Source organism: Callospermophilus lateralis, chromosome 2 (genome assembly GCF_048772815.1).
Source record: "Callospermophilus lateralis isolate mCalLat2 chromosome 2, mCalLat2.hap1, whole genome shotgun sequence".
Classification (NCBI taxonomy): domain Eukaryota; kingdom Metazoa; phylum Chordata; class Mammalia; order Rodentia; family Sciuridae; genus Callospermophilus; species Callospermophilus lateralis.
The window spans coordinates 191,763,953-191,791,914 of record NC_135306.1 but is presented as its reverse complement, the minus strand read 5'-3'; the positions used below and the strand labels follow the sequence as shown (position 1 = coordinate 191,791,914).

Here is a 27,962-nt window from a genome sequence, read left to right as displayed (position 1 = left end):
TTATTTTTCTAAATTTTGAGACAGGGTCTCTCCAAGTTGCTGAGACTCAAACTTGTGGTCTTCTTGCCTTACCCTCTTGAGCAGGTGGGATTATAGGTATGAGCCACCTCATGCACATGATAGTAGATTTTCTGTAGAAAATTCTTAATAATTTGTAAGCACTGGATATTAGGTAATGTTTTAGTTCTATATTGCTGTACACAAATTATCTCAAAATTTGTGGCCAAAAACAATAGCGATGATTATTTTTCAAAATCCTGTGAATTAGGATTCAGATAGGGCTGGTCTGGATGGTTTTTCTGTCCTATATGGCATCAGTTGAGGATCATTCATTTGTTTGCTTTTCAGCTGATGATTGGGCTGGGCTAGAAGGTCCGTTTGTGTCAGACCTTGACAGTCTTCCTTGTGGCCTCCCTCTTTGTGGTGTCTTAATATCCAGGATCTTTCTCTGTGGTTTTTCTCTCCAGGGCATCCTGCATTTCTTTAGCATTTCTTTGCTGCATTCTGTAGTCAAAGCAAGATAAAAGTTCAGCTCATATTCAAGGAAGGAAGAATAGGTTCTCACTTCTATTTTTATTTATTTATTTTTGGTACTGGGTTTGAACCCAGGGGTGCTTTTTCATCAAGCCTTTTTTTTTTTTTTTTTTTTTTTAATATTCTGAGATAGGGTCTTGCTCACTAAGTTGCTGAGGTTGACCTTGAACTTGTGATCCTTCTGCCTTAGCCTCCTGAGTCACTTGGATTACAAGAGTGCCCCACTGTATCCTGTTGTTCTTGGTTCTTTATAGGTGTAGGATAGCATAAGAGCAAGAGTCGTAAAGTATTGGGGGGGTCTTGCTTGTTGGTAGAACATGTTTTTAACATTCATAAGGAGTTTGTGGGGACTATTTTGGGTAGAATTCACAGGCAGATAAACTGAGGGTAGTTAAAGAGAATCCTTATTTGGGTCCAACTCTGAAATTGCAAGAGTCACTAGTCACATGCATCTTTCATGTGGGTGGGAAAAAGATGGCATGAGAGTATTGCTGAAAACTTCCTTTTTTCTGTTCATAGTATACTTATGTTTTTCATGTTTATATAATGTGTGTGTGTGTGTGTGTGTGTGTGTGTGTGTGTGTGTTTGTGGTGTTGGGGACAGATTCTCAGGGCTTTACCCTGAGGCCAGGGAAGCACTCTACCTCTGATTTATACTCTACCTCTGATTTATACTCTGTGTTTCATGTTTGACAAAAAGATATACACAGATTTGATAGACTCTGCAATTACATTTTCGGTTGATTTTATTTTTTGAAATGAATGGCTTTGGGCTGGGAATGTGGCTCAAGCGGTAGCGTGCGCGCCTGGCATGCGTGTGGCCCGGGTTCAATCCTCAGCACCACATACAAACAAAGATGTTGTGTCCGCCCAAAACTAAACAATAAATATTAAAAAATTCTCTCTATCTCTCTCTCTCTCTTTAAAAAAAAAAAAAAAAGAAATGAATAGCTTATTCCAGGTGCCAGAAAAAAGTATATTTATTATGGCATCTGTCTCTATATCCTGATAGGTAATTTTTCCTATTTTTTTTTTTTTGAAGGAGTGAATACAGTGTAGCTGAATTTTATGATGTATATATTCTTGTACTTCATTGATTTCAGAGTTATTTCGTGTCAGAGGACTTGAAGTCCTTTTTGTCTCTTAAAAGCTATGTAAATATATTGTTAGAAAGGAGAGAGTGAAAGAATGATTTTCATTTTTCCTCAGCATCATTCCTTTATTTATTGTTTAGCAGTCTACTTTTATTTATTTTTTATTTCTGTACTAGGAATTGAGCCCTGTGATGCTCTACACTGAACCACATCCACAGCCTTTTTAATTTTTTAATTTTCAACCAGGGTTTTACTACATTGCTCAGTTACTAACTTGCTCCTGAATCTTTGGGATTACTGGTGTGTACCACAGCATTGGATAGTGGTCTTGACCTCCTCTGAGGAAATGAACATCAAAAATACAAAGCCACCTTACAGTTGATACATTGGAACATGATTGAGGCCCCCATACATGTGGGCCTTGTACATGAAATATTGAAAGAGACAGTTGGAGATTTTATCTTTCTGTAGTAAGATAAGTACGTATTTAGACTGGAACCAGACTGTTTGAATTTTGAATCTACTGCTGACTGACTGATTTATGAGGATTCCAGATGAGTGAGTTTATTTTTATTTTTGGTGCTGGGGATTGAACCCACAGGTGTGTATTATAGAATATATGTTAGTATGTAACTGATTTGATTCTGATTAACCACTGAGACACATCCCCTGCCCTTTTTTATATTTTGAGACAAGGTCTGGCTAAATTGTAGAGGTTGACCTAGACATTGTGATCCTTCTGTCTCAGCCTCCCAATAAGCTGAGATTATAGGTGTGTGCCACCATGCCTGTTTCACATGGTAAATCTTTTAATTAATCCTCAGGGTAAGCCTAATGTACATACTATCAGCAGTCATATTTTATGGATGAGGAAGCTAAAGTTCAGGGAGGTTAAATGACTGTTAAAACAAACAAACAAACAAAATGAAACACACACACACACACACAAAAAAAAAAAAAAAAAAAAAGCTTTTTGTTTGTTTGATTTTAGGTGCTGGGGACCCAGCCCAGGGCATTGTACATGGTAGGCAAGTACTCTATCACTCACTTCCATCCCTACTCTGAGCTGCAATTTGATCAGCCGATCTTATTATCAGGTCCATATGTATGACTATACTTACTATACTGTCTCTAATTTAGAAATTATGAATAAGAAAAATAAAATAAACACTACTTTTAACTTCTCCATCTAGATTTAACCACAGTGTGTTGGCATATACTAAAATATGCTTTAGTGGTCTATACATTAGTAGAAAAACAGTTTGTGTAATAGTTGGAGTTTTTCTGTTTCTGGGTGTGTTTGTCTTCAGAATGTGTTACTTGTTTACAGTTCTGATTTGTGATATGTGGCCCAAAATTCTGTGTCCTTTTGTAAGTTCTGTCTATTCTTAAGAGTCAGGCCAAGGCTGTGTGAAGATGCATTATGGTTGGTGGTACTTGGATTTTGGACTTGGGGTTCTGTACAGTGTCATTTGAAGTATCCTGCAGTGCCCTATTGGAAGATTTTATTAATAAAAACAAACACTCCTGTAATCTCAGTGATTTAGGAGCCTGAGTCAGGAGGATTGCAATTTTATATTTAGTATGTTAAAAAAAAATTTTTCCCCCCAGTTCTAGGGATTGAACCCAGGGCCTTGTACATGATAATCACACATTACCACTGATCTCCACCACTCTGCCCCAGTTTTTTTTTTTTTTTTTTAAGAATTAAGTCCTTGTCTGATTTCTGTGTGTTATAGAATATTTGTTAGTATGTAGCTGATTTGATCCTTAGACTTTGCCTTCATAGACATGTTGAAGTAGAGGAGAGATGCAGTTACTCAAATAAATGAGAGCATTGGATTCCATTTTAACAAAACCTTGTAGGTCTTATAGTTTACTGAATTACTGTACTGTTCCCAGAGGTTTTTCAAAGGAAAGTTTAGGATCTGAATTATTACTTTGCAAATACAGCCCTAAGTTGTTTGTTTTGGTGTTTTTGTTCTTGCTGCTGGGCTCTAATCTAGAGTTTCTCTATGTGCTAAGCATATACTCTACATTGAGCTATACCTCAGCCTTGGTTCTGGTTTTTAGTTTACCTATGTAGAGGTATCCCAAATCACATTTAATTACTGTTGCCAGACAAAGGTATTTTATTCCCCCCACCCCACCCCATACTTTTTACTTTGTTTGTAAAATCTGCTACTTCTGCTGGTGGTTTATGCCTGTAATCCCAGCAGCTCGGGAGGCTGAGGCAGGAGAATTGGGAGTTCAAATCCAGCCTTAGCAATTTAGGAAGGGCCTAAGCAACTCAATGAGACCCTGTTTCTAAATAAAATACAATATAGGGCTGGTGATGTGGCTCAGTGGTCCTGAGTACCCTTGAGCTCAATACCCAGTAATACCTGCCCCCCACCCCCCCAAAAAATCTGCTACTTCTCCGGCTTAGTGGTACACACCTATAATCCCTGTGACTCAGGAGACTGAGGCAGAAGGACCTCAAGTTTGAGGCCATCTTTGGCAATTTAGTGAGATCCTGTCTCAAAATTAAAAGGAATGAGAATGCAGATGAGTGACCCTTGGGTTCAATCCTTAGTACCAGAGGAAAAACAAAATCTGCTACTTTGGGGGAACTTGTGTCATTCTGGACTCTGGTTTTAGTTGCTACTATTTGGTGAGGGAATCCTTAATGAACCCTGAAGAGGATTCAGTTATAATGACAACAGTAGCAGTAATGATGTTAACACTTCTATATCTCTGATCTTTTTGGATCCTTACCACAAGTCTGTGAAATAGATATTGCAATTCTGGTTTTAGAGAGGAGGAAACTAAAGTATCAAAGAGGTTAAGTAGGGGCTGGGGCTGTAGCTCAGTGGTAGAGTGCTTCCTCATACCTGTGAGGCACTGGGTTCAATCCTCAGAACCACATAAAAATGAATACATAAAGAGATATTGTGTCCATTTACAACTAAAAAAAAAAATAAAGGAAAGAGAAAAAAAAAATAGGTTAAGTAACTTATCCAAAGTCGTATAGCTAGAGGGTGGAGTAATAAGCCAGCAAATGATCAAATTGCAAGGGGAACCTGAATAAACTTAGTTTCCACTGTGTTGTAGCATACTCTAGGTGATTTTTATGACTAGTGAATAAATAATAAGTATGTCTTATAATTAAGCAGAAAAAAATTTTTCAGGGTCCATTCATGTTATTGGGTGGTGGTGTGTGTTTGGAAATGGGGCAGAAACTTGGCATTTATCTTTTGTAGATATTCCAGTCATCCTTTTGCTTCTATGTGCATAATGCCTTTATTTTTTTAATTTATTTTTTTAAAGAGAGAGTGAGAGAGGAGAGAGAGAGAGAGAGAATTTTTTAAATATATTTTTTAGTTATTGGCGGACACAACATCTTCGTTTGTATGTGGTGCTGAGGATCGAACCCGGGCTGCACGCATGCCAGGAGAGCACGCTACCGCTTGAGCCACATCCCCAGCCCTGTGCATGATGCCTTTAGTGATTGAAAATTGATTTGGGGACTCTAGTGGCATCACAGACTATTCTTGGCACCCTTTGTCTAAGTCTACTTTTACTTTAAGGGACAGATTGGGAAACTTCTTTCTTCCTTTCAAAAAAGAGAAATGAAAAACACCCTTGACTGGCATTTCTTCCTTAGCCACAGGCCTTTCTGACTTCAGTTTGATTTAGCTCCTTTTGTTTTATGGGGAATGCAGTAAAATCTCTTCTCAGGTTACTATTAAGAGCATATCAGAGAAGTTCCTTGTCCTTTTAAAGCAAAAGCAAATAGCTGTCTTCATTAAAAAAAAAAAAAAAATGCAATTGTTTTAGTCCCTCTCAGTTCTAATTAGGCAGACTTTCTCTCCTTTGAACTTTTGGTGTGTTTAGGTCCCTGGAAATTGGTAAGACAGGCTCTTTGATAATCCTGAACTTCAGTTTTTTAATTGTCTCGATATTGATATTTATAGCTGCTCTTTCCTCTTCTTTCTGATTCCTTTAGGAACTTAAGGTTACATCACAGTTTCTGAATCATGAATGCTCATGACCTATATTTTCTTCTTCCTCTTGAGTTTCAGGAGGTCAGAAGGTCAGGGTTTTTTTTTTTTTAATTGCACTGCTACTGTTTTCACCATTCACTGTAAAATTATAAATGGCTTAGATGTATTTCTTGAAAGTACTTTTATATTGCACTATTAGAATAAAGAATCTTCAAAGTGTGTCTTCTGAATGTCTCTATATTAGGTAAAAAAAAAAAAAAAGTTACAGAGTCAGTGGACCATTAAGGTGGCACCTGTCTGGTTAGTAATTATTCACTTGTGTAGCAGTTTGATCAAAGGGCAACTTGGGTCAGGTTTACATGTAGAATTTTTGTCCTAATTTGTGAATTGTCAGGGTCACCAAGATTATTTCCTTTGATAATTTATTTTTATACTATATAGGAGGTTAGTCTGCAGCCCTTTGATTTTTTTATTATGTGCATATTTATATTATTTAGTAATGATTGATGAAGGGCTAGAGGTGTGGCTCAGTGGTAGAGTGCGTGCTTAGCATAGGAGAGGGCCTGAGTTTAATCCCCAGCACAAAACAAAGAATAATGGGGGGATATCCTGAGGATAGAGTCTAAAGTTTGTTCCCTTGGCACTTTCTAGGGAGCTGTGTGCTGTAGAGGGCTAGGAACTTGGGAGTCTTCTTACTGTGGAATATAACTACTACTATTACTATAATCACTGTTTATTTATTTATTTATTTATTTATGTGTGTATGTATGTATGTATGTATGTATGTATGTATGTGGTGCTGGGTATCAAACCCAGCGTCTCACACATGCTAGGTAAGCACTGTACCACTGAGCCACAATCCCAGCCTGAAATTACTACTTTCTTTTTTTTTTTTTTTTTAAAGAGAGAGAGAGAGAGAGAGAGAGAGAGAGAGAGAGAGAATTTTTTAATATTTATTTTTTAGTTTTTGGTGGACACAACATCTTTTATTTTTTATTTTTATGTGTTGTTGAGGATTGAACCCAGAGCCCGGTGCATGCCAGGCGAGCGCGTTACTGCTTGAGCCACATCCCTAGCCCATTACTTACTTTCTTTTATCATCATCACTATCATTATTAGGTATTGGGGATTGAGCCAGGGGCCTCTAAACATTGAACTTCACCCCCAGTCCATTTATTTATTCATTGATTCATTCATTCATTCATTTATATTTTGGTGCTGGGGATTGAATTCGGGGGTGTTGGACCACTAAGCCAAGACAGGGTCTCACTGAGTTAGTTAGTTAGCCCCACTTTGACTGAGGCTAGCTTTGAATTCATGATCATGGTGCCTCCACCTCCTGAACCGCTGGGATTATAGGTATTCACAACCGGTCTGCCCCAGTTCTTTTAATTTTGAGACAGGTGGTAAGTTGCTGGTGCTTTGAACTTGCCCTTCTTTCCTGCCTCAACTTTCCAAATAATAGGCTTGTGCCACTCATCGGCTTTCTGTTTGTATTTGTATGCATCTGGTTGTGTACTTTTTAGATTGCAGCCTGTTGAGAAATGTAAGGAACCAAATATTGTTTGACATTTTATAATACATAATTATTACTTTTATTTTTCTTTTTTGGTCCTGGAGTTTGAGACTAGGGATGCTTTACCATTAAACTATATCCTCAACCCTTTTTATCTTTTATTTTGAGTCAGGGTTTTTCTAAGTTGCTGAGGCTGGAATTGAACTTGTGATCCTTGTACCTCAGCCTCCTGAGTTGCTGGGGTTATGGGCATGTACTACCATGCTCAGTGATTTTTTTTCTTTTTAAAAGCTGGGTTTTAGGCCTTATTATTAGGAGCAAAAGTTTTTCCCTGCATGATGAAAGAAAAATTACGGATTCGCTATTTTAAAGAATGACCTGTTCTTTAGATATAAAGTAATGATATGGAGAATAGGACAGGGTAAAATAAAAATTCTGGGGAGAAGTGTCTTTTGGGGGAAGGTATGATTAGATAGGAAAGGAATATTTTCCCCTTTGAGCTAGGAGTATATTTGTAGTGGGAAACTTCCTTAATTACAGGATGGGTGTTCTTTGATATTATTCTCCATTCCTTAGATTTCCATGAGGATAACTGACAAGCACCTGAATGGACTCATTTTAGCTGCTTCAGTGTGTGGAGCCATTACTTGCTCCTTTGTTTCTTGCACCTGGTGTGGCAGTGGCTACTGAGCACCATGAAGGTTGTCCCAGAGAAGAATGCTGTCCGGATACTCTGGGGCCGGGAACGGGGCACTCGGGCCATGGGAGCTCAGCGGCTTCTGCAGGAGTTGGTGGAAGATAAAACCCGGTGGATGAAGTGGGAGGGCAAGGTAGGCAAACAGTTATTTTTGACATAGATTTGTAGGGATGACAGTAGAATGGGACCTTAGAATGGGTTAATGATAGAGAATTGAAATATAATTTATCTTGTATCGAAAAATTGGAATATATGATTTGGGGAGATAGTTTACAAATTTTGAAAGAATTTAAAGACTAGAAATATTGTTGTTGTTTAGACATTTTTTTCTGATGGTAATTTAGACTTATCTCTGAGTTTGTAACTTGATTATTGTCTCCAGCTTTTTTTTTTAACCTATACTTATAATGAATTCTAATATAGAATGGTCCATGTGCTTTTGAGATAGGTTAAGCCACAGTTTATAAATATTTTAATTTTTTTTTTTTTTTTGTCTCCTAGAGAGTAGAACTTCCTGATAGTCCACGCTCTACTTTCTTACTGGCCTTCAGCCCGGACAGGTACCTAGTCCTTATCTGTAATTTCACCTTAAGATTTGTGATAGCATTACTTTTTGTATGTTTGGGCTAGCTTGATCTTCCGAGTTAATCCTTAGAGGTTTTCTGAAACACTGTGTAAGTGGAACTTTGCCAGCTTAACATAAAAGAAAAGAAAGTAGATGAGCAGTGCTAACCAGAAAAATAATGGGAATATTAAAGGAAATTGTGAACATTAAAACTTGGAAAGTTTCTCAGTAACAAATCCTTTGCCTGGGTGATATTGGACACCGGTGGCATGATGGCCTTATCAGCTGGCAAAAAATATTTTATGAGATAACAAGTGTCACTTGGGGACAGTGTGGAAAAACCAAAGCTTTTAAAAATTAGAGTGTTTCTGTTGTACATAGATATGCTGCCTAATGCACAAGTCTTAGTTTCTTTCATGCTGGGATGGGAATAGTGTCAATTTTCTCTGTTGCCCAAAACTGAGAAAGTTTATTATCCTCCCACATGCTTCTTAATTTCATTCCTACTCTTTGATTCCCTAGGACTCTCTTGGCCTCCACCCACGTGAACCATAATATCTATATTACGGAGGTGAAGACTGGCAAGTGTGTTCATTCTCTGATTGGACACCGCCGCACTCCATGGTGTGTTACTTTTCATCCTACCATCTCAGGCCTTATTGCTTCTGGCTGCCTAGATGGGGAGGTTAGGATTTGGGATTTACATGTAAGTATTTTCTTAGGCTGCCCTTTTCTTTGGTATTCTTATTTGCCATTGGGTTCTTAAGTCTGGAAGAGCTAGCCATGGTCTTAAGGACTTCATCTGAGTGTGTGTAATCATTTCCCACTTAATGGATAGACAATCTAATTCATAGTTTTCCATTCTGAGATGAAAAACTATTAGACTATCCTTCTACCTGCATATTGTGAGATAGAATAGAAGGTTTTTAGATGTGTTCATGCTGGATTTCTAATGCCTTAGAGCTAAGAGCAGGATTGTACTGTACTCGGATCATGATTGTCAAAGCAGGATGTTCCTTGTCCTGTTGACTGGCCAGTGGGTTGGTTGTTCTGTACCATGTCACGCACCTCACTAGAGTTTTTTTGGGCTTCAGAAACAGGAACTGGGGGGAACTCTTGTTGCTTATAGATTGCAAACAACTTGAAGAACTGACCTGACAGTATTATTCGATACATTAGTGTCACTGTCAGATCACTGATCTTGAACATTATTGTATGAAGGACATATTTAAAGTCTGTCCTATTAAGTAATCATTTTATCTTAAATGGGTTGCTCATTTGTTTTTGTTTTTCTTTTGGCAGTGCTGGGGGTTGATCCCATTGCCTTGCACATGCTGGGCAAGTGTTGTACCACTGAGCTACACCCCAGCCCCACATGGACTGATCTTGAAATTAACTTCCCAGTCTATTAGCAGTTTATAATCTGAAAATATTTGGGCTTGGTTCATTTGCAGGGTGGTAGTGAAAGCTGGTTCACAGATAGCAACAATGCCATTGCCTCCCTGGCTTTCCACCCTACGGCTCAGCTCCTGCTGATTGCTACTGCCAACGAGATCCACTTCTGGGATTGGAGCCGACGGGAGCCCTTTGCTGTGGTGAAAACAGCTAGTGAGATGGAACGGGTCCGGTGAGTGCTCTGCCCCACTGGCAATGTCTGGCACAGGATTGACAGGGCAGAGAACATTTACACTTTGGGAGACAGGTTGTTATCCCTGCTTAGGGCAATTGTTATCTCGATTCAAGGCAGGTTATTATCCCCACAACTCCTTCTACTATTTTTATTATTTATTTTTTTAGTGGTACTGGGGATTGAACCTGACTGGGGCTTGTGAATGCTGTATCTCTGAGCTATATCTCCAGCCCTTTTTAAAATGTTTATTTTGAAACAGGATCTCATTCAGTTGCTGAGACTGGCCCCAAATTTGTTATCGTCTTACCTCAGCCACCAAAGTAGCTGGGATTACAGATGTGCACCACCGTGCCAGCGTTGTTCCTGCTTTTAAACAGCTGGTTAATCAGCTAGGAAGCAATTAATTTTCTTCATTCTAGCCATCATAATTTTATTAGCTTCATTTTCTGGTCTTTGTAGACCTAGGGTCATTAGAAACTATTTTTAGATTCAAAGCTATATTTGATATTGTTCAGGGGAACCTGAAAGAGATTTGGGTGGTCTTTTAGATAGCTTGGTGGGGGATTTCTCACCCTTTGTTGTCTGTGGAACTGGACAATAGAGATTTCAATTTGCTAAGTGTTATTTATTGAGCCTTCAGGATCAAAACACTCATGGGAGACTGAGATTGTGGATTAGTGGTAGAGCACTCGCCTGGCATGTGTGAGCACCACATAAAAATAAATAAATAAAAATAAAGGTATTGTGTCCATCTACAACTAAAAAAACAAAAACAAAACCTACACATGGTAGGCCAAAGATGTAGCTCAATAGCAGAGTGCTTGCCTAGCATGCATAAGGCCCTGTATTCAATTCCCAGCACTGCAAAAAGAAAAAGGAGGAAAAAAAAAAACAACGAAAAAAACCATAGAAATAAAACAGAAAATCCTACTTATTTTGATATATTGTTTTCTTTTGATCCTTTTGCTATTGTAGTTGGATATGTTCTGATTTTCTGGTTTCAACTATGTTGTTTGATACTGATACTGTTCATTGCCACAAGAGCACATACTTCTTGCCAGTGTAGCTGCTATATAAGGGAGGAACTGAACCTTCGGTAGAAAACAGGAGCATTCTGTGCTTCACTATGAAGTGGGCTCTTAGATATGAACAGATATGTACTTAATGATGCTGCCTTCTCAGATGCAAACCTAGGTGTTTTTCAGAAGTGAAATTGTTATTTTTGTAATATGCATTCCTTTACTTTGGCAAGAAATATTTAGCCTTATTGTTTAAGTCTCTTAATGTTTTGAAAGCATGAAGTGTATACCTAGGTAATCCCACAATTGTTGTGAATTAGAAGATAGTTTCTCTTCTCAGTTAACATAATCTCTCTATGTATGTCTTTATTTCTTTCTTCTGTGATTCCAGTCTGGTGAGATTTGATCCACTTGGACACTATTTACTCACAGCAATTGTTAACCCCTCTAATCAGCAGGTAAGAGTCCAGCAGTTGCAATTCCATCTGAACTCTGAGTTACTTTCTAAATGAGAACTTTAATTCTGATTGGATTGGATTTCAGTTCTCAGAATCTGGATCTTTTTTTCTAGTCAGGACTTTATTTTGGATTATATTGTTAGAGTTACAGCCATAATCTCGACAGTAGAGTCAATTCTTTTATTTTTATTTATTTTATATATATATAAAATAAATAAAAAATATATTATATATGTATTTTATTTATATATATCAGTGGAATGTATTACGGTTCATATTACACTTATAGAGCACATGTTTTCATCTCTCTGGTTGTATATAAAGTATATTCACACCAATTCGTGTCTTTATACATGTACTTTGAATAATGATGTTCATCACATTCCACCATCATTTCTAACTCCCTGCCCCCTCTTTCCCCTCCTACCTCCCTGCTCCCTCTCCCTACCCCACTATGAATCAGACTCCTTATATCAGAGAAAACATTTGGCATTTGTTTTTTTGGGATTGGCTAACTTCACTTAGCATTATCTTCTCCAGCGCCATCCATTTACCTGCAAATGCCGTGATTTTATTCTCTTTTGTTGCTGAGTAATATTCCATTGTGTATATACGCCACATTTTTTTTTTATCCATTCATCTTCTGAAGGGCATCTAGATTGGATCCACAGTTTAGCTATTGTGAATTGTGCTGCTATAAACATTGATGTGGCTGTGTTCCTGTTAGTACACTGTTTTTAAGTCCTTTGGGTATAGACCAAGGAGAGGGGATAGCTGGGTCAAATGGTATTCCAAAAAATATGGAACGCTTCACGAATTTGCATGTCATCCGTGCGCAGGGGCCATGCTAATTTCTGTATTGTTCCAATTTTAGTATATGTGCTGCTGAAACGAACACAGTAGAGTCAATTCTTAACATCCCCTTCAAGTGATTGCCTCATTAAAAGTAACACTTGTCGTCAATATGGAGTGTTGAATAGCTTATCACTTGTGTGTCTTTGGCTGCTTTGCATTGAGTTTCCCCTCACTACTTTTATGTCATGGAGATGCCTTTGATAAGAGAATTGGTTTGCTATCGTACTCATTCAAATATGTTGCTAATTGCAAGTGAGTAATTGAGCATAAGATGATTCTGAATCTGAAGTCTATTAGTACTTAGTACTTCAAGAGTAGAAAGTTGTTGCTCATCTAAGAAGGTGGTTCTCTTTGGAGATTAGTGGTTGTTTTTCTTGATTTACTTGGAATTTCTACCTAACTGCCTTGCTCTACCCTTGCCTCACACTGGTTCATGTTACAGGGTGATGACGAACCAGAAATTCCTATAGATGGAACAGAATTATCCCACTACCGTCAACGTGCTCTCCTGCAATCACAGCCAGTTCGTCGGACGCCTCTCCTCCATAATTTCCTGCACATGCTGTCCTCCCGCTCCTCTGGCATCCAGGTGGGAGAGCAAAGCACAGTGCAAGATTCTGCTACCCCCTCACCCCCACCGCCTCCCCCTCAGCCCTCCACGGAGCGCCCCAGGACTTCCGCTTACATCAGGCTCCGACAGCGGGTCAGTTACCCCAACACAGTTGAGTGCTGCCAGCACCCTGGGATCTTGTGCCTTTGCAGCCGCTGCTCTGGCACTCGAGTTCCTTCCCACTTGCCACACCAGGACAGTGTCCCCCCTGCTTCTGCCAGAGCTACTACCCCTTCCTTTTCTTTTGTACAGACCGAGCCCTTCCATCCCCCGGAGCAGGCCTCGTCAACGCAACAGGACCAGGGCCTCCTGAACCGGCCGTCTGCCTTCAGTACGGTCCAGAGCAGCACTGCTGGCAACACGCTCCGCAACCTCAGTCTGGGTCCCACCCGTCGCTCTTTGGGAGGCCCTCTGTCTAGCCACCCTTCTAGGTATCACCGAGAAATAGCCCCTGGGCTGACAGGATCTGAGTGGACCCGGACAGTACTCAGTCTGAACTCACGCTCTGAGGCGGAATCCATGCCCCCACCCAGAACCAGTGCCTCCTCAGTGAGTTTGCTGTCTGTGTTGAGACAGCAGGAAGGTGGCTCTCAGGCTTCTGTGTATACTTCAGCCACAGAAGGGAGGGGTTTTCCAACGTCAGGGTTGGCAACTGAGTCAGATGGAGGGAATGGCTCCAGCCAAAACAACTCAGGCAGCATTCGCCACGAGCTTCAGTGTGACCTGAGACGCTTCTTTTTGGAATATGACCGGCTGCAGGAGCTGGACCAGAGCCTGAGTGGGGAAGCTCCTCAGGCCCAACAGGCCCAGGAAATGCTCAACAATAACATTGAATCTGAGAGGCCAGGCCCTTCCCACCAGCCCACTCCACACAGCAGTGAGAACAACTCTAACCTGTCCCGTGGCCACCTGAATCGCTGCCGAGCTTGCCATAATCTCCTGACCTTCAACAATGATACCCTGCGTTGGGAAAGAACCACACCTAACTACCCATCTAGTGAGGCTAGCTCCTCCTGGCAGGTCCCCACCTCCTTTGAGGGCATGCCATCAAGTGGCAACCAGTTACCACCTCTTGAGCGGACTGAAGGCCAGACACCCAGCTCCAGCAGGCTGGAGTTGAGCAACTCTGCTAGTCCACAGGAGGAGAGGACTGTGGGGGTGGCCTTTAACCAGGAGACAGGCCACTGGGAAAGAATTTACACCCAGTCCAGCAGATCTGGAACTGTATCACAGGAAGCCTTACATCAGGACATGCCTGAGGAAAGCTCTGAGGAAGATTCCCTCAGGAGGTAAGCTGTTGCTTTCCTCTGCATCCCTGCCTTTTCTCCTCATATCTTTTCCTTCAGTCCTATAGATGGTGTGGCTCTAGCTGAAGTGTCTTGAACCCACGCATCTGGTTCTGATCTCCTCATTGCATCATCTTAGGAAATTTTTCTCTGGTGGCAGAGATATGATTGGGTCTAGGATGAGTCAGTTGGCAGTACTAGATCTATTTCTGGCTAAATCCAAGGACCTGGTTTTGGCCTTGAAAAGAGTGCAGATAGGTTAGAGAGGCATGAGGAGATAGAACCATTGACCTCTGCCCTGCTTTTTGACCTTCTTAAGGGTTGTATATGTAGGAGTAGTTACTATGAGGTAAGAAAATGTCTTAGAGTGTCTGGGAATAAGTGGCAAAAGAGAACTCCTCTTGGTTTAGATTAGTATATTGTACTGGCTCTGTATGTTGTTCTCATTCCCTTTTGGAATACTGCAGCTTGACAAAGGGCAAAGACACACACACACACACACACACACACACACAGATATTTATGTAAAGTAAGTAAAATTCAAAAACATTTTCCAGGTGTGTGTGTGTGTGTGTGTGTGTGTGTGTTTGGTACTGGGGTTTGAACCCAAGGATACTTTACCACTGAACTATATCCCTGGTCCTTTTTTATGTTTTATTTTGAGACAGGGTCTTGCTAAATTGCTGAGTCTGGCTTTGAATTTGTGATCTTCTTGCCTTGGCCTTCTCAGTTGCTGGAATTACAGGCATGTGCCACCGTACCTGGCCAGATATATGTCTTTAGATAGCACCTAAGTTGTTCAACTAAAATTTTTTGTTGTGGTATTTTTGTTTGTTTCTGAGGAATTTTATTTATTTATTTTAAGATGGGGGTTTCCTTGTGTTGTTCAGGCTGGTCTTGAATTCTGGACTCAAGTGATCCTCCCACGCCAGCATCCTGGAAAACTGAGATGATAGGTGTGTGACACCCTCCCTTTCTTGGTGCTAGGGATTGAATTTAGGGCCTCCTCTATGCTCAGCACACACTCTACCACTTAGCTACATCCAAAGCCCCAGGATTCTTTGACTGGACCTTTCAGATGGACATTCACCCTGGCGTGGGAAAAAGGAATTCATGGAAGGAAGGCTTCTCCATACATGGATTGGCATCCTGGCCAACTCTTTGATGAAAGAAACAAGAGTGGGTGTAGTTGATCGCCCACTACATGTTCCATGAATGGCTACGTGCGCATCTATCTTGATTTATTAGGGACTTCTTTTTGTAATTTTATAAAGGTCAAATCTAGCGAAATCACTAGCTCCCAGAATATGCCTGTTGGATCCAAACAGCATATTGTTCTGCATTATATCCTCTGCTGAAGCAACTGAAATTTCTCTGCCATAAGCTTCTAACAAGGGGAGGAATATGGATTATACACATAAAGTACTTGTTATTTTGGGAGGTTACTTTAGACAGACACTCAGTCAATAAGCATTAGTTGAATGGTTATGATTTTTCTAGCACTGTGTTAGACACTTGGAGGCACTGTGCCCACTGGAGTATACAGTGTTATTATAATGCAAGACTTATTTATATAAAATTTATCAAAAATTTAGATGATCAGCCAGGTGTGGTAGCACAGGCCCATAATTCTCACCACTCAAGAGGCTGAGGCAAGAGGATCACAAATTCCAGTGCAGACCAGGTAAATTTAGTGAGACTCTGTTTCACAATTTTAAAAGACTGTGGATGTAGGTCAATCTATGTGGCCCTGTGTTCAATCCACAGTTCCACCAAAAAAGAAAAAGTATAGGTGACCAAGCGCTTCCTTGTGTGGTACTGAGATTAAGTGTAGCCTAAACAAACGACAATAATAAAAAAGGTAGTCATTTTAGAGAAAGTGGTGAGGTAACATCAAGCAAGAATTAACAAAATGCATCTTGAAAAATGGTAGGATTTAGACAAAGACCTTTGTATTAGGGACTCAGCAATACTAAAGGACTCAAGTGTATGGTGTATGTAAGCAGTTACTAAGGGGACAGAGGGAAGCTTGGCTGGATATGAAGGGTAGGCCAAACTAATGGAGAATTGTCCCTGTGTCCAAATGAGTAAGACCAGTCCTGGATGAACAAACAGCTCAGTTCCTGGTTTTGGAATATTTTGTCGTGCATAATGGCCCATATCAAAAGTTTAGGATTCTGTTCTCTTTGTCAAGAACGATGAGAAGGATCCAGCACAGCGCTGACATGTAGTAGACTCTTGAAGTTTAGTAAAGGCAGCCATAAAAGAACTGTCTTGTTATTGTTCTAGCAGTTCTTGCCTCCATGGTAGCATTGGGCTTCTGGTCAGTTTTTGTTCATTCTGTTCTGATAGTCCTTCTTCTTGTGGTATTCTTGTGAGCAATCCTCAAGTGGTTAAAATAAACTCTACTGCATGATGATAATTTCAGATACCAATTACTGAGTGCCTACTATGTGTTAGGAACTGATCTTTCTTTTTCTTTTCTTTTGTACTGGGGATTAAGCCCAGGGGTGCTTAACCACTGAACCACATCCTCGGCAATTTTTATATTATAGACAGTCTTGCTAAGATGCTGAGGCTAGCTTTGAACTTGCGATCCTCCTGTCTCAGCCTCTAGAGCCACTGGGATTACAGGCATGTACTACTGTGCTTGGCAGGTACTGATCTTTCTTTGAAGTAATTTTGGGGAGATTAATGAGGTGAAGTCATTATTTCTAATTTCTACAACTCTGTTCAAGGCAGGTGTTATGTTTCTTATTTTGCTATAGAAAAGCAAGACTCTTAGCAGAGTCAGAATTTCTCGTAAAAACTTATATAGTAGGTCTCTGAGGATTTGAACTCTGGTCTACATGACAGGACTTGGACCAAACTGCCAACTAACATTCCTTACTATGATAACCTCATTTTTTTTCTTTTTATGGACACAATATCTTTATTTTATTTATTTATTTTTATGTGGCGCTGAGGATTGAACCCAGTGCCTCATGCATGAAGGTAAGTACTCTACCACTATGCTACAACCCAGCCCCAGATGATAACCTCATTGTTAAGTGAGCCTTTTGTTTTTCCTTCCTTGTAACTTTTTATTATGGAACTCTTCAAACATAAAAATAAAGAGAAAAGTGTACTAAATGAACTACCATGTACCTATCACTTGACTTCAAAAATTATCAATGCTTACCCAACGTTCTTTCATCTATACCTACTACCAGCTACCCAACCCAGACATCGTATAATTTTGTCTGTAACTACTTCACTGTTTCTCTAGAATAAGATTGTCTGATAAAACTTTGTGCAGTGATGGAAATGCATGATAACTATTAGCCACATGTGGTTGTGGAGTAGTTGAAACGCTGCTAGTAGGATCTGAGGAACTACATTTTTTTTAGTTTTTTTTCGGCAGACACAACATCTTTGTATGTGGTGCTGAGGATTGAACCCGGGCCTGGAACTACATTTTTAAAAATTTTTTTAATTTAAATATAAATAGCCACCTGTGACTAGTGGCTACTTTCTACACCTAAAATATTGATCATCATAAAGTAGGTCATTTAAAACCTAGAAGCTATTAAGGATGTACCAGAAGTTTTGTTTACATATATTTTTTTCTGGTGATGAAAATAGTTTATGTTGAGGTTTAAATAAAATTTAAACATTTAAAATTGTATGTTGTAGAAAAGTCCCCTTGTTATCCTGTTATAAAGATTTTATATTTGTTTTTTGCTTTTTAATAATAATGAATATTTCTCATTGGAAAATAGTGAATTAATGCAGTAGTTCCATTATTTATGGAGTCACTTTTAAATGAGCTAGGTTATAGTATACCATGAGATGACTGGCTCAAAAATGAGGTCTGTTGTAAAATATTCTAAGTGCATACATGTTAAATAAGGGCCATTGCTTCCTCATATATTGGATGGCTATATTCTGGTGTAAATCACTAGTCTAAATAGGTGCTAATCAGCATCTTTCGCTTTCTAAAGGGCAGATGGGTCAGCCCTTGCTCATATTTCTCCAGCAGGTGTCACTGTTGGGTCACCACTGTTGCTGCTGCTTCGCTGCTGGGTTAGGATGGCAGAGAAGAAGAGGTATCCTTACTGTTTGTGTAGGAGGTTGGATCTTATAATAAGGCCTTTTTTTTTTTTTTTGTACCAGGGATTGAAGTTAGGGACACTTGACCACTGAGCCACATCCCCAGTCCTATTTTGTATTTTATTTAGAGATAGGGTTCACTGAGTTGCTCAGCGCCTTGCCATTGCTGAGGCTGGCTTTGAACCCATGATCCTCCAGTCTCAGCCTCTGGAGCCACTGGTATTACAGGTGTGCACCACTGCACCCGGCTATAACAAAGAAGTTTTTTTGTAGGTGCTGTTGTTATTAAGTGAGCAGAGTTCCCTAAAGGTGATTGTATGTGAAGGGAAAGGGTCTTGTTCTTTGGACTTGTAGTGGAAGATATGCTAAGGAGGTGTGTTATGATTCTTGGTACTACAGGGATAGTTAATAGTGCATTCAAATACCAACAGTATTAATAAGTACACAGTGTGTATTTTCAGTATAACTCTTTGTTGCTGCATGGTAAAAATTGCTACACGGTTTGTCTCCTTTTGCCTATGGGCAGTAGAGGGCAAGCTTTCTGTAGTTTGACTCTACTTTACATGTTGGGTGTCAGGCCCTTTGTTTCAGTACCAGAAACTTCCTTTTTGGTGTGAGGACACAGACTTATGAAAGAAGAGAGCAGGACAATTTGGCTTCTTGCAGTAGGAGTACCTTGGATTTTAAAGGCTACTAAGAAACAGAAAAGTATTGAAATGGCATCTTAAAACTGGAGGGAACCTAGAGCTTATTTAGTCCAGTTTCACTCTCTGTCTTTCAATGCTCGGGATCACTGTTGGGAATTTATGCTAGGCAAAGCTCTCTACCATTGAACTACACACCTATCCCAAATGTGTCTCTCTTTACCACTGTTACACCCTCACCCTTTTTTGTTTTGAGACAGGGTCTCAGAAGTTACCAGGCTGGCCTCAAACTTGAGATCTTCTTGCCTCAGTTTCCCAAGTCTTTTGGGATTACAGCTGTGTGGCACTGCTTGCAGCAATAGCTAACTCTTTCTGGTGATGAAATAAAATCTGGTGGGTCATGTGCTTGGCATCTCAGTAACTTTATTATCTCTGTTGGTCAAAGCTATTGACATTTTTTTCTTCTTAAGGATATGTCAGCAGTTTTGATGAAGATATAATTGATTTTTTTTTTTCCTTCAGTGCAAGGGATTATCCCAGGGCCTCACACATGCTAGGTAGATGATCTACCATTAAACTGCTTATCCACCCACTTTTATTTTTAATTTTCAGTCAAGATCTCACTGTGTTGCCCAGGCTAGCCTCAAATTTGTGATCCTCCCTTCTCAACCTCTCAAGTCACTGGGATTATAGGTGTGCACTAGCAGGCCTGGCACTTAATTTTGATATAGTCCAAATTAGATGTGAATAATTGAAAGTAAATGTGAAGATTCTGTTTCCCATCGATGATTTATTTATTTATTTGTGTTTCTGTGAAAGGCTTTTCACTGAATTTGCTTAGAATTAGGATGATCAGTACTTAAGAAAGTGTATGCTTCATCCCTTTTGAGAGAGGGGTCTGATTTTCATTAGAATGAATGTTTGTTCTGTTTTTTAGTATCTGGTATTGAACCCAGGAGTGCTCAACCACTGAGCCACATCCCTAGCCCTTTTGTGTGTGTGGAGGGGGGTGTGGATGAGTGGGTGGGTGTATTTGGTATCTTATTTAAAAACAGGGTCTCACTGAGTTGCTTAGGGCCTTGCTAAGTTGCTGAAGCAATGTGTGATCCTCCTTCCTCAGGCTCCTGAGCCACTGGAATTATAGGCATATGCAGTGCAGTTGCCTGGCAGGACAGAATCCTCTTCTATATGAACAAGATGTCTTTTTTTTTTTTTTGGTGCTGGGGATTGAACCTAGGGCCTGTGTGCATGTGAGGCAAGTACTCTACCAACTGAGCTATATCCATAGCCCTGGTTTATTTTTAAGTAAGATTTTTTTTTTTTTAAAGAAAAGTTCTAAGTTGCTGAGGCTGGTTTGAACTTTTGATCCTTCTGCCTCAGCCTTCCAGGTAGCTTGAATTAGAGGCATGTGCTACCATGCCCAACTCTAATTATGTAGAATATGAATAGTTGTCCCTAAAAAGCCTGGTGGAATTATTGTCTTTGTATTCAGGATACAGTGAACTCTTATATAACATTTTGGTATTTAGGGACAATAGGGAAGAATCCCAATCAAGAGAATTTTATTTGTGATATGAGCAAATCATGTTCTTTCTGGGAAAAGAGAGAACCAGGTATTGAGAAGTCAAAAAGGGGACAAAGCTTATGGTGGAATTAAACAACTTGGTTTATAAGAGGTAATGGAAGCGGGGTGGGGGGGCAGGGGGGAGTAAGCTAAGGCCTCTGAGGAAGGAGCTGTAGAGTATGTATGGGGCTGCCCCAAATGTGAGCTTGGCTTTTAATGTAACCCCAAGACTTGGGCTTGGAAAATGAATAGTCTGATTAATCTATTCACTTACTCAGTTAACAGATATTTATTAAGCACCTGCTGTGTACTAGGAACCATTTAAATATTAGCCTTAATCTCTTATTCTAGTGGGAGAATGACAATAAGTAAATACATGAAATATCTAGAATACTAGGTGATAACAAATTATATTTAGAAAAAGAAAAATGTATTAAAAATAGTAGGGTGCGCTGGGGTAAAAGTTTGCAATTTGAAATAAGATGATTAGATGAGGTTTGATAAGTGACATTGAAGCAGAGACCTCATGGAATTATGTGAGCAATTATGGAGGGCAAGAGCATTCCACACAGAGAAGAGCAAATGCAACATCCTGGAGGTGCTTGCCAGTCAGTTGTGTAGCTTGAGCACAAGAAGGAGTGAATTGATTAGGTAGGGTCTTTTATGCCATTTAAGGGGTTTTGCCTGTTCTTCTGAGTGATCTGAGATGCCATCAGATTGGCATGATATTTTATATTAAAGATCTTCTGTGATTTAAAAGGATCACTGTGGCTGCTGGTTAAGAATAGACTGAGGTGGCTCTGCTAAATGGGGCACATTAAAGTTATATCTACCTCACATACTTTTAGATTAATTTTGTGTTTTAACTATGGTGAAAACTAAGTGGCAAGAGTCACTATGTGTCAGAATAAGAAAAACCTTAAATATGAGGATAAAGAGCTGCAGAATCAATGAATGAATCACTCATTCCCTTTATTAGGCATATTACCTACAGTAATACCCCTCCACTCCCCTACAACCCTCAAGTCAGGAAATGTGTTACTAAAACTGTGAGGAAGGGAGAACCTGAAAAATTCATACTGAACAGGGATTAAAAATAGAAATTAAAATCCTAGGTTTTGCTTCTTACAAAACTAATGCAAATTTATTTATAAAAATTTAAACATTTCAGAAATGTGTGATATTAGTAACTAAATGTCCTCTGCACAGCCACTGCTTAGAGATAACCAGTGTTAACAATTTGTGTTTACTCCAGAATTTTTTCTATGCAAATAAAAAAATTTCTTTCCTTGATTTGTATATCATGGTCATTTTTTCATGTTTAATATTCTTTTTTTTATAATGGCACAGTATTCCAACAATTGAATGCATCATAATTAATTTAAGCAGTCCCTTGTTGGTAGAATCTGTATTTTTTTTTTTTTTTTGCCTCACAGTGCCATAGTAACTTTTCATATTTGGTGTTTCTAGAGCATTAATTTCTAGAAGTGGAGTTGTTAGGGCCAAAGAGATGAGTGTTAACAGTAAATGAAAGTTAGAGTATTTATTATTATCTTTAAATAAGTCCACAAAATATTTCCTATATCCTGTTTTATGACATTATTTCATAGATGTCATAATTTCAGAGATTGGGACTTCTAATCCTATTTGTTTGTTTTTTTGCCCCATAAATATGTCTTAAGTTTCTCAGTAGTAAAGTCGTCTCATCATTTGGTTTTCAGGAATCCCCTCTTCAAGGCTGAGAAAGACTTTTTTATTAATTCCAAATATCTGCCACTTGGAGGTGTTACTGTACTTTTCTTCTCCAACATGCTTGTATAAGTAAAACATAGTCCCCTCTCCCATCTCTGACATTCACTTATACATAGGCTTTGAACCACTTGGTCTTACGTGTTTTGTTAAATGACTGGAAGAATCCAGTTGGCTCATTGCTCATCATAAGGCAGTAACACTTGTATATTTGTCATCCTGGGTGGTTAGGCAACCCATTTCTCTCTTTGGCAACATGGAGATGAGGGTAGAGTGGAGGAGAGGTACTATTGCTGTTAATCTTTCTCACCTTTGCTGCTCACTTCTTTGTGTGTGTTTGTGGGTGTGTGTGTGAACACGCATGCCTGCTGGGTGTCAGAGCCAAGGCCTTACTAATGTTAAGCAGGTGTCTACCACTGAGCTACATCTTCAGCCCCCATTCACTTGTTTGAGCCTCTTTGAATTCTGAGTCTGGTGTTTGCTGTACTTTCTACGTTAGGGATTGGAACACGTTTTCCGTAAATTTACAGGACAAGATACATTGTTTTAAACTTAATTTTTTCTTATTCTTTTAAAATGTTTTTATTAGTGCTTTATAGTCAAACATGATATTGGAATTCATTTTAACATAATCACATGTATGGAATATAATTTGCTTCACTTCAGTCCCTAGTACTTCTTTCTCCTTCCTCCCCTTATTCTCCTTCTTCTACTCTTCTCGTCTTCCTTCTATTATAGTTTTTAAAAATAGGTGCTTTATGGATATACAAGGATAAATATTTGCAATTAAATATTTGCAGGCTTTGCAGGCAGTATGGTTTCTGTTGCAACTGCTCCAAAGCAGCCATAGACTAATATGTAAACGAGAGTGGCTATGTTCCAGTAAAACTTTGGGTATGGAAACAAATTTGATTTTTATAATTTCCACAAGTCATAAAAATCTTTGATGTTTTTTAATCATTTAAAAGTATAAAAACCATTCTTGTGTGCTATACAAAAAGACACTGGGCCTGAATTGGCGTACGAGTTTCAGTTTGTCGATCCCTGCTTTATATGACAGTGATTTGGAAGAGTCAGGTCCTAGAGTAATAAAAGACTTCATGACAGTGTAGGTCCAGAAGAAGTCAGTAGGGGACTCCTCTACTTTTTCTTGTTCTCTTTCTTTGTAATTTGGACTAGATGCAGGCATAAATGCTTAAAGAATTTGTTTCTTGTACTGTCTGCCTTGAAGCAAGGTTATTCTTCCTCACTTTAAGTGTATCTTGAGAATTGCGTGCAAGTGAGGCAGCTACCCTGGCTGGGACGGTATGACCCCCCAGGTCCTCAGGCAGCCCTTTTCCCAGTGCAGGTCAAATTAACACCTGTTAGGCTGAACTAAATTATCCCTCTCTGGAGGGGTGTGCTTTGTATACAAACTGAAACATGAAAAATGTAATCACTTCTGTCAGCTCAGTGGGTTGGAGCACCACAGGGACTGTAGTGAAATCTATATGTTTGCTGCAAATACATTGAGAGCAATTTCCCATGTACTCATCTTTCTCACTTTGGGTCCCCTTCTTTCCTGTGTCTATCAGAGTAGTGCTCTAAAGGGGGCATTGAAGGTTTTTTCAGACAATAATCCCAGGTGTGGGGGTTCCATTTGCATAATGTATTTTGCTTATTGTAATCAGTACCAGCCCAATAGAGCTAAGCAGTAGCTTCCCCTCTGCCTCCTGAGTTTCTTATATATTTGTAGGGTTGTGGGGAAGGTCCAGTACATCTTATTTCTTTTCTTTTCTTTCCCTCCCTCCCTCCCTCCCTTCCTTCCTTCCTTCCTTCCCTATCCTTTTCCCCCTCCCCTTCTTTCTTTCTGTTATTGGGGATTGCACCCTGAGGCACTTTACCACTGAGCCACATCCCCAGCCCGTTTTATTTTGAGACAGGTTCTCAGTAAAGTTGCTTAGGACTCCTCAAAATTGCTGAGGCTAGTCTCAAACTTGTGATCTCCCTGTCTCAGCCTCCAAAGTTGCTGGGAATACAGATGTGTGCCAGCACACCCAGCTTGCTCCTTCTTGAGAGTACTCTTGACAACATGTTTGTGTGAGCAAATTCTGCTTTAGTAAGTAGGCCTGGTAATTACCCAGAGATTACAAAATATCTTCATTGTATGTTTGGCTGTCATAATGTTTAAAAAATTTAAAAGTTTCCAACATAAATTCAGCTTTTTGGGCTTGATTGAAAAAAAATCACAAAAATCAGGCAACACTGATTTGTATTTCCACATAACAGCAGGAGTTGAATAGTTGTTGTCTCTTGAGTCGAGGCATGGACCTCCTTAATGCCTTACTTTATACTAGGACTGACATATTTCCAACTGAAAACTGATTTTTCTCTATGTGACCACTGCTTTAGCTCAAGTGAAATACATTGATGGTTAGATATACAATATTTCCCAAGTGACCTTCCATGGAGCTTCACCCTGGAGGCACTGGATATTGCAGGGCCCTCCTCTCCATCCCACCTACCCTGTTTAGTTTACTCATAGAAATTCCTCTCCTGGCTTAGGCTGACATGCTGACAGCCCCTTCACCTGAGAAAGAGCCTGATTTTTTAAAAATAGCAACAATTAACAAACTCCTCTTCTGTTTCCAAAGGGGGAAAAATGGTGTTCTCAGCTAATTTGTTGCATGAGGCTCACTTTAGAGAGTAGATCTCTGTTATGTCAGGTTACCTAGCACGAGAACAACCGTCTTTTGGAATATGGAAATGGAGCACTTAAAAACCTTCTTGTCCCTGTGAACAGAACACATTGGAGAGAGAGTTGTATTACAGCTAAAGGGGTGCTTGACTTGGGTGTCACCTGCTAGGAAATTAAAAATTCAGTTATGAGCAGAAGTAGAAAATTGTAATAATAAAGAAATCAGAGGCAGATAGTGTGACCTGTCATAGAGAATTGCAGCTTGTTGACTTTGTGCCCCTTTCCTTTGCTGTATTAGAGGGTATACGTGTGAATTTTTTGTTTCTCCTACTTTTCCCTCTCCTACCTATGTTTATGTGGTTATCAGCTTCTTTGGTTTATTTCTTCCTGCTGCCCTCTTAGATCACTTCACCTTGGTAAGATGGCTTTTATCATTTTCTTTCTTTGTTCTAGGTACAGATGTAACAGCCCCCACTTTTCGGTATCTGTAACATAGATTTGCCCTCAACAATTTTTCAAGGATTCACGGTGGTTAACAATATTGTTAACTGTCTTCATATTGTTGTGCAATAAATCTTGAGAAGTTTTTCATATTGCCCACATGGTTGAAACTCTACATCCATTGAACAACTTAATAAGCCCCTGGCAACCACCATTCTACTTGTGTGTCTGTGAGTTTGACTACATTAGGTAATTTTTCCCTCCACATTGAGAATTGAACCCAAGGGCACTCTCTGAACTATATCCCCAAATTGTCTTGTTTTTTATTTCAAAACAAGGTCTGACTATGTTTTCCAGGCAGGCCTAGAATTTATTATCCTCCCTGAGTAGTTGGGATTACAGGCATGTACCATTACACCTGGTAATAGTTGTGTTTTTATTTTTTATTTTTTTGGTACCAGAAATGGAACCTAGGGGCACTTAACTACAGAGCCACATCCCCAGCCCTTTTTTATTTTATTTATTTATTTATTTATTTTTGAGACAGAGTCTTGCTAGGTTGCTGAGGCCTACTTTGAACTTGTGATCCTCCTTTCTTAGCCTTTCAAGCTGCTGGGATTACAGATGTGCACCATCATACCTAGCTAATAGTTTTTCAAATTTAAATTCCCTGATGGTTAGTGTATTGAGTATCTTTTCTTAATAAGAACATTGGTTTTTTGTGTAATATTGTTGGAGGAGTGTCTTCTAGTCCTTAAAATGATTGTGGTTTTTTTTTTTTTGTTGTTGTTGTTGTTATTGAGTTTTTAATGTATTTTGGATATTAAACCCTCATTTGATATTTGGTTAGCAAGTATATTCACCCATTCCATAGGGTGCCTTTTTAGTCTATTGATTATTTCCTTTGCTACACTGAAGTTTTAAAGTTTGATATCCATTTGTTCCTTATGCTTTTGATGTTATATGTGAGAAATCATTGCCTATTCCAGTGTCAGGAAGAGTTCCGTTGTTTTCTCCAGAAGTTTTCTAGTTTCTGGTCTTATGTTTGTTTGTTTATTTATTAATTGTGGTGCTAGGGATTGAACCCAGGGCCTTGTACATGTAAGGCAAGCACTCTACCAACTGAGCTATATTCCCAGTCCCTTAAATTTATTTTTTTAAAATTTATATATATTCTCTCTCTCTCTCACACACACATGTACACACACATTCTACACCTGGGATTACAGTTGTGTTTCACTATGCCTGGTTCATAAATATAACCTGGTTCATAAATACATATATTGAACTATATCCTCAACCCTTTTTTAGTTTTTATTTTGAGTCAGGGCTTTGCTAAGTTGCTGAGGTTGGCCTCAAACTTGTGATCTTCCTGTCTCAGCCTCCTGAGTTGTGGGGATTATAGGTATGTGCTATATCATTCTTTTCTGTCCACTTGTATTAATTTATGAAGCAAAGGCTTCCTGTATGAGATCCCACCATTATGGTTTGGATCTTTTGTGTCTCCTCAAAAGCTCATATATCAGTGTAGGAATGTTCAGTGGTGAAATGTCAAATCATGAGAGCTGTAACCTCATCAGTGGATTAATCCATTTGATGGATTGATAATTTGAATGGACTATTAGGTGGCATTTGGGGCATGGCCAGGGGAAGTAGGTCACTATGGGGCATGGCCTACACTGTGTTTGTCCCCTGGCCTTTCCTTTCTCTCTCGTGTTTCCTGGCTGCCATGAGCTGACCAACTTTCCTCCTTCATGCCCTTTTGCCATGGTGTTCTGCCTCACCTTGGGCCCAGAGCAATGGAGTCAGCTGACCATAGGCTGAGACTTCTGAAACTATGATTCCAAAATAAACTTTTCCTGTTAAGTTGTTCTCATCAAGTATTTTGGTCACAGCAACTAAAAGCTGACTAACATACCCACTATTTAAAGTTGGAGTAAGCCGAGTGGAAAGTGAGGTTCCCTTTTAAAGGGAGCATAAGGCATGGCTGTTGTGATAGGGCTGAGGCTGGTTACTGTCGTTAATTACTTGCAGGAGACACAAAATGGATCTATTTTAGAAAGTGCCATAATACAGAACATAGTTTAGTTCAGCAGGGAAATGGGATATTATCCTAATTTCTCCTGCCCCTGGCCCCTCGCCTTTTTTCTTCTTCTTCTTCTTCTTTTTTTTTTTTTTTAAGGCAGCTGGGTGCAGTGATGGCCACCTGTAATCCCAGGTGCTCAGGAGGCTGAGGCAAGGGTCACATGTTCAAGGCCAGCCTGAACACTAAGTTTAGTGAGATCTCGTCTCAAGATAAAAATTTAAAAACGTTTGGGGTTGTCGCTGGGTGGTAGAGCGCTTGCTTAGTATGTGTGAGGCACTGAGTTCGATCCTCAGCACCATATATAAATAAATAAAGGTCCATCACCTACTAATAAAATATTAAAAAAAAAATTGGGGAAATGGCTTCTGTAGAAATTGGGATTGGGTCTGCTGTGTTCCATGGAGTTGAAGAATGAACACGCTGAACACCAAGGTAAGCAAGTGAGTAGAAGAAATTTAT

At 39.5% G+C, this 27,962-nt stretch overlaps 1 protein-coding gene and 1 non-coding gene across 12 annotated transcripts in view; one reads left to right on the top strand and one right to left on the bottom strand.

Annotated features, from left to right (window-relative positions):
- The window catches only part of Ambra1 (autophagy and beclin 1 regulator 1), a 189,844-nt gene that overhangs the window by 29,885 nt on the left and 131,997 nt on the right, over window positions 1–27,962 (top strand). For 5 of the 11 annotated variants that reach the window (XM_076847117.2, XM_076847115.2, XM_076847109.2 and 2 more), the window contains 6 exons: window positions 7,707–7,960; window positions 8,329–8,387; window positions 8,915–9,098; window positions 9,847–10,019; window positions 11,433–11,499; window positions 12,797–14,253. In XM_076847117.2, the coding sequence (XP_076703232.1) occupies window positions 7,826–7,960; window positions 8,329–8,387; window positions 8,915–9,098; window positions 9,847–10,019; window positions 11,433–11,499; window positions 12,797–14,253 (2,075 nt within the window). In that variant the 5' untranslated portion in view covers window positions 7,707–7,825. The remainder of the gene's footprint in view (window positions 1–7,706; window positions 7,961–8,328; window positions 8,388–8,914; window positions 9,099–9,846; window positions 10,020–11,432; window positions 11,500–12,796; window positions 14,254–27,962) is intronic. The other 6 variants (XM_076847120.2, XM_076847119.2, XM_076847118.2 and 3 more) reach the window with 3 other exon arrangements.
- LOC143393155 (U6 spliceosomal RNA) lies at window positions 12,294–12,397 on the bottom strand. The gene has a single exon (XR_013090476.1). It is a non-coding gene; the product is annotated as a U6 spliceosomal RNA (small nuclear RNA).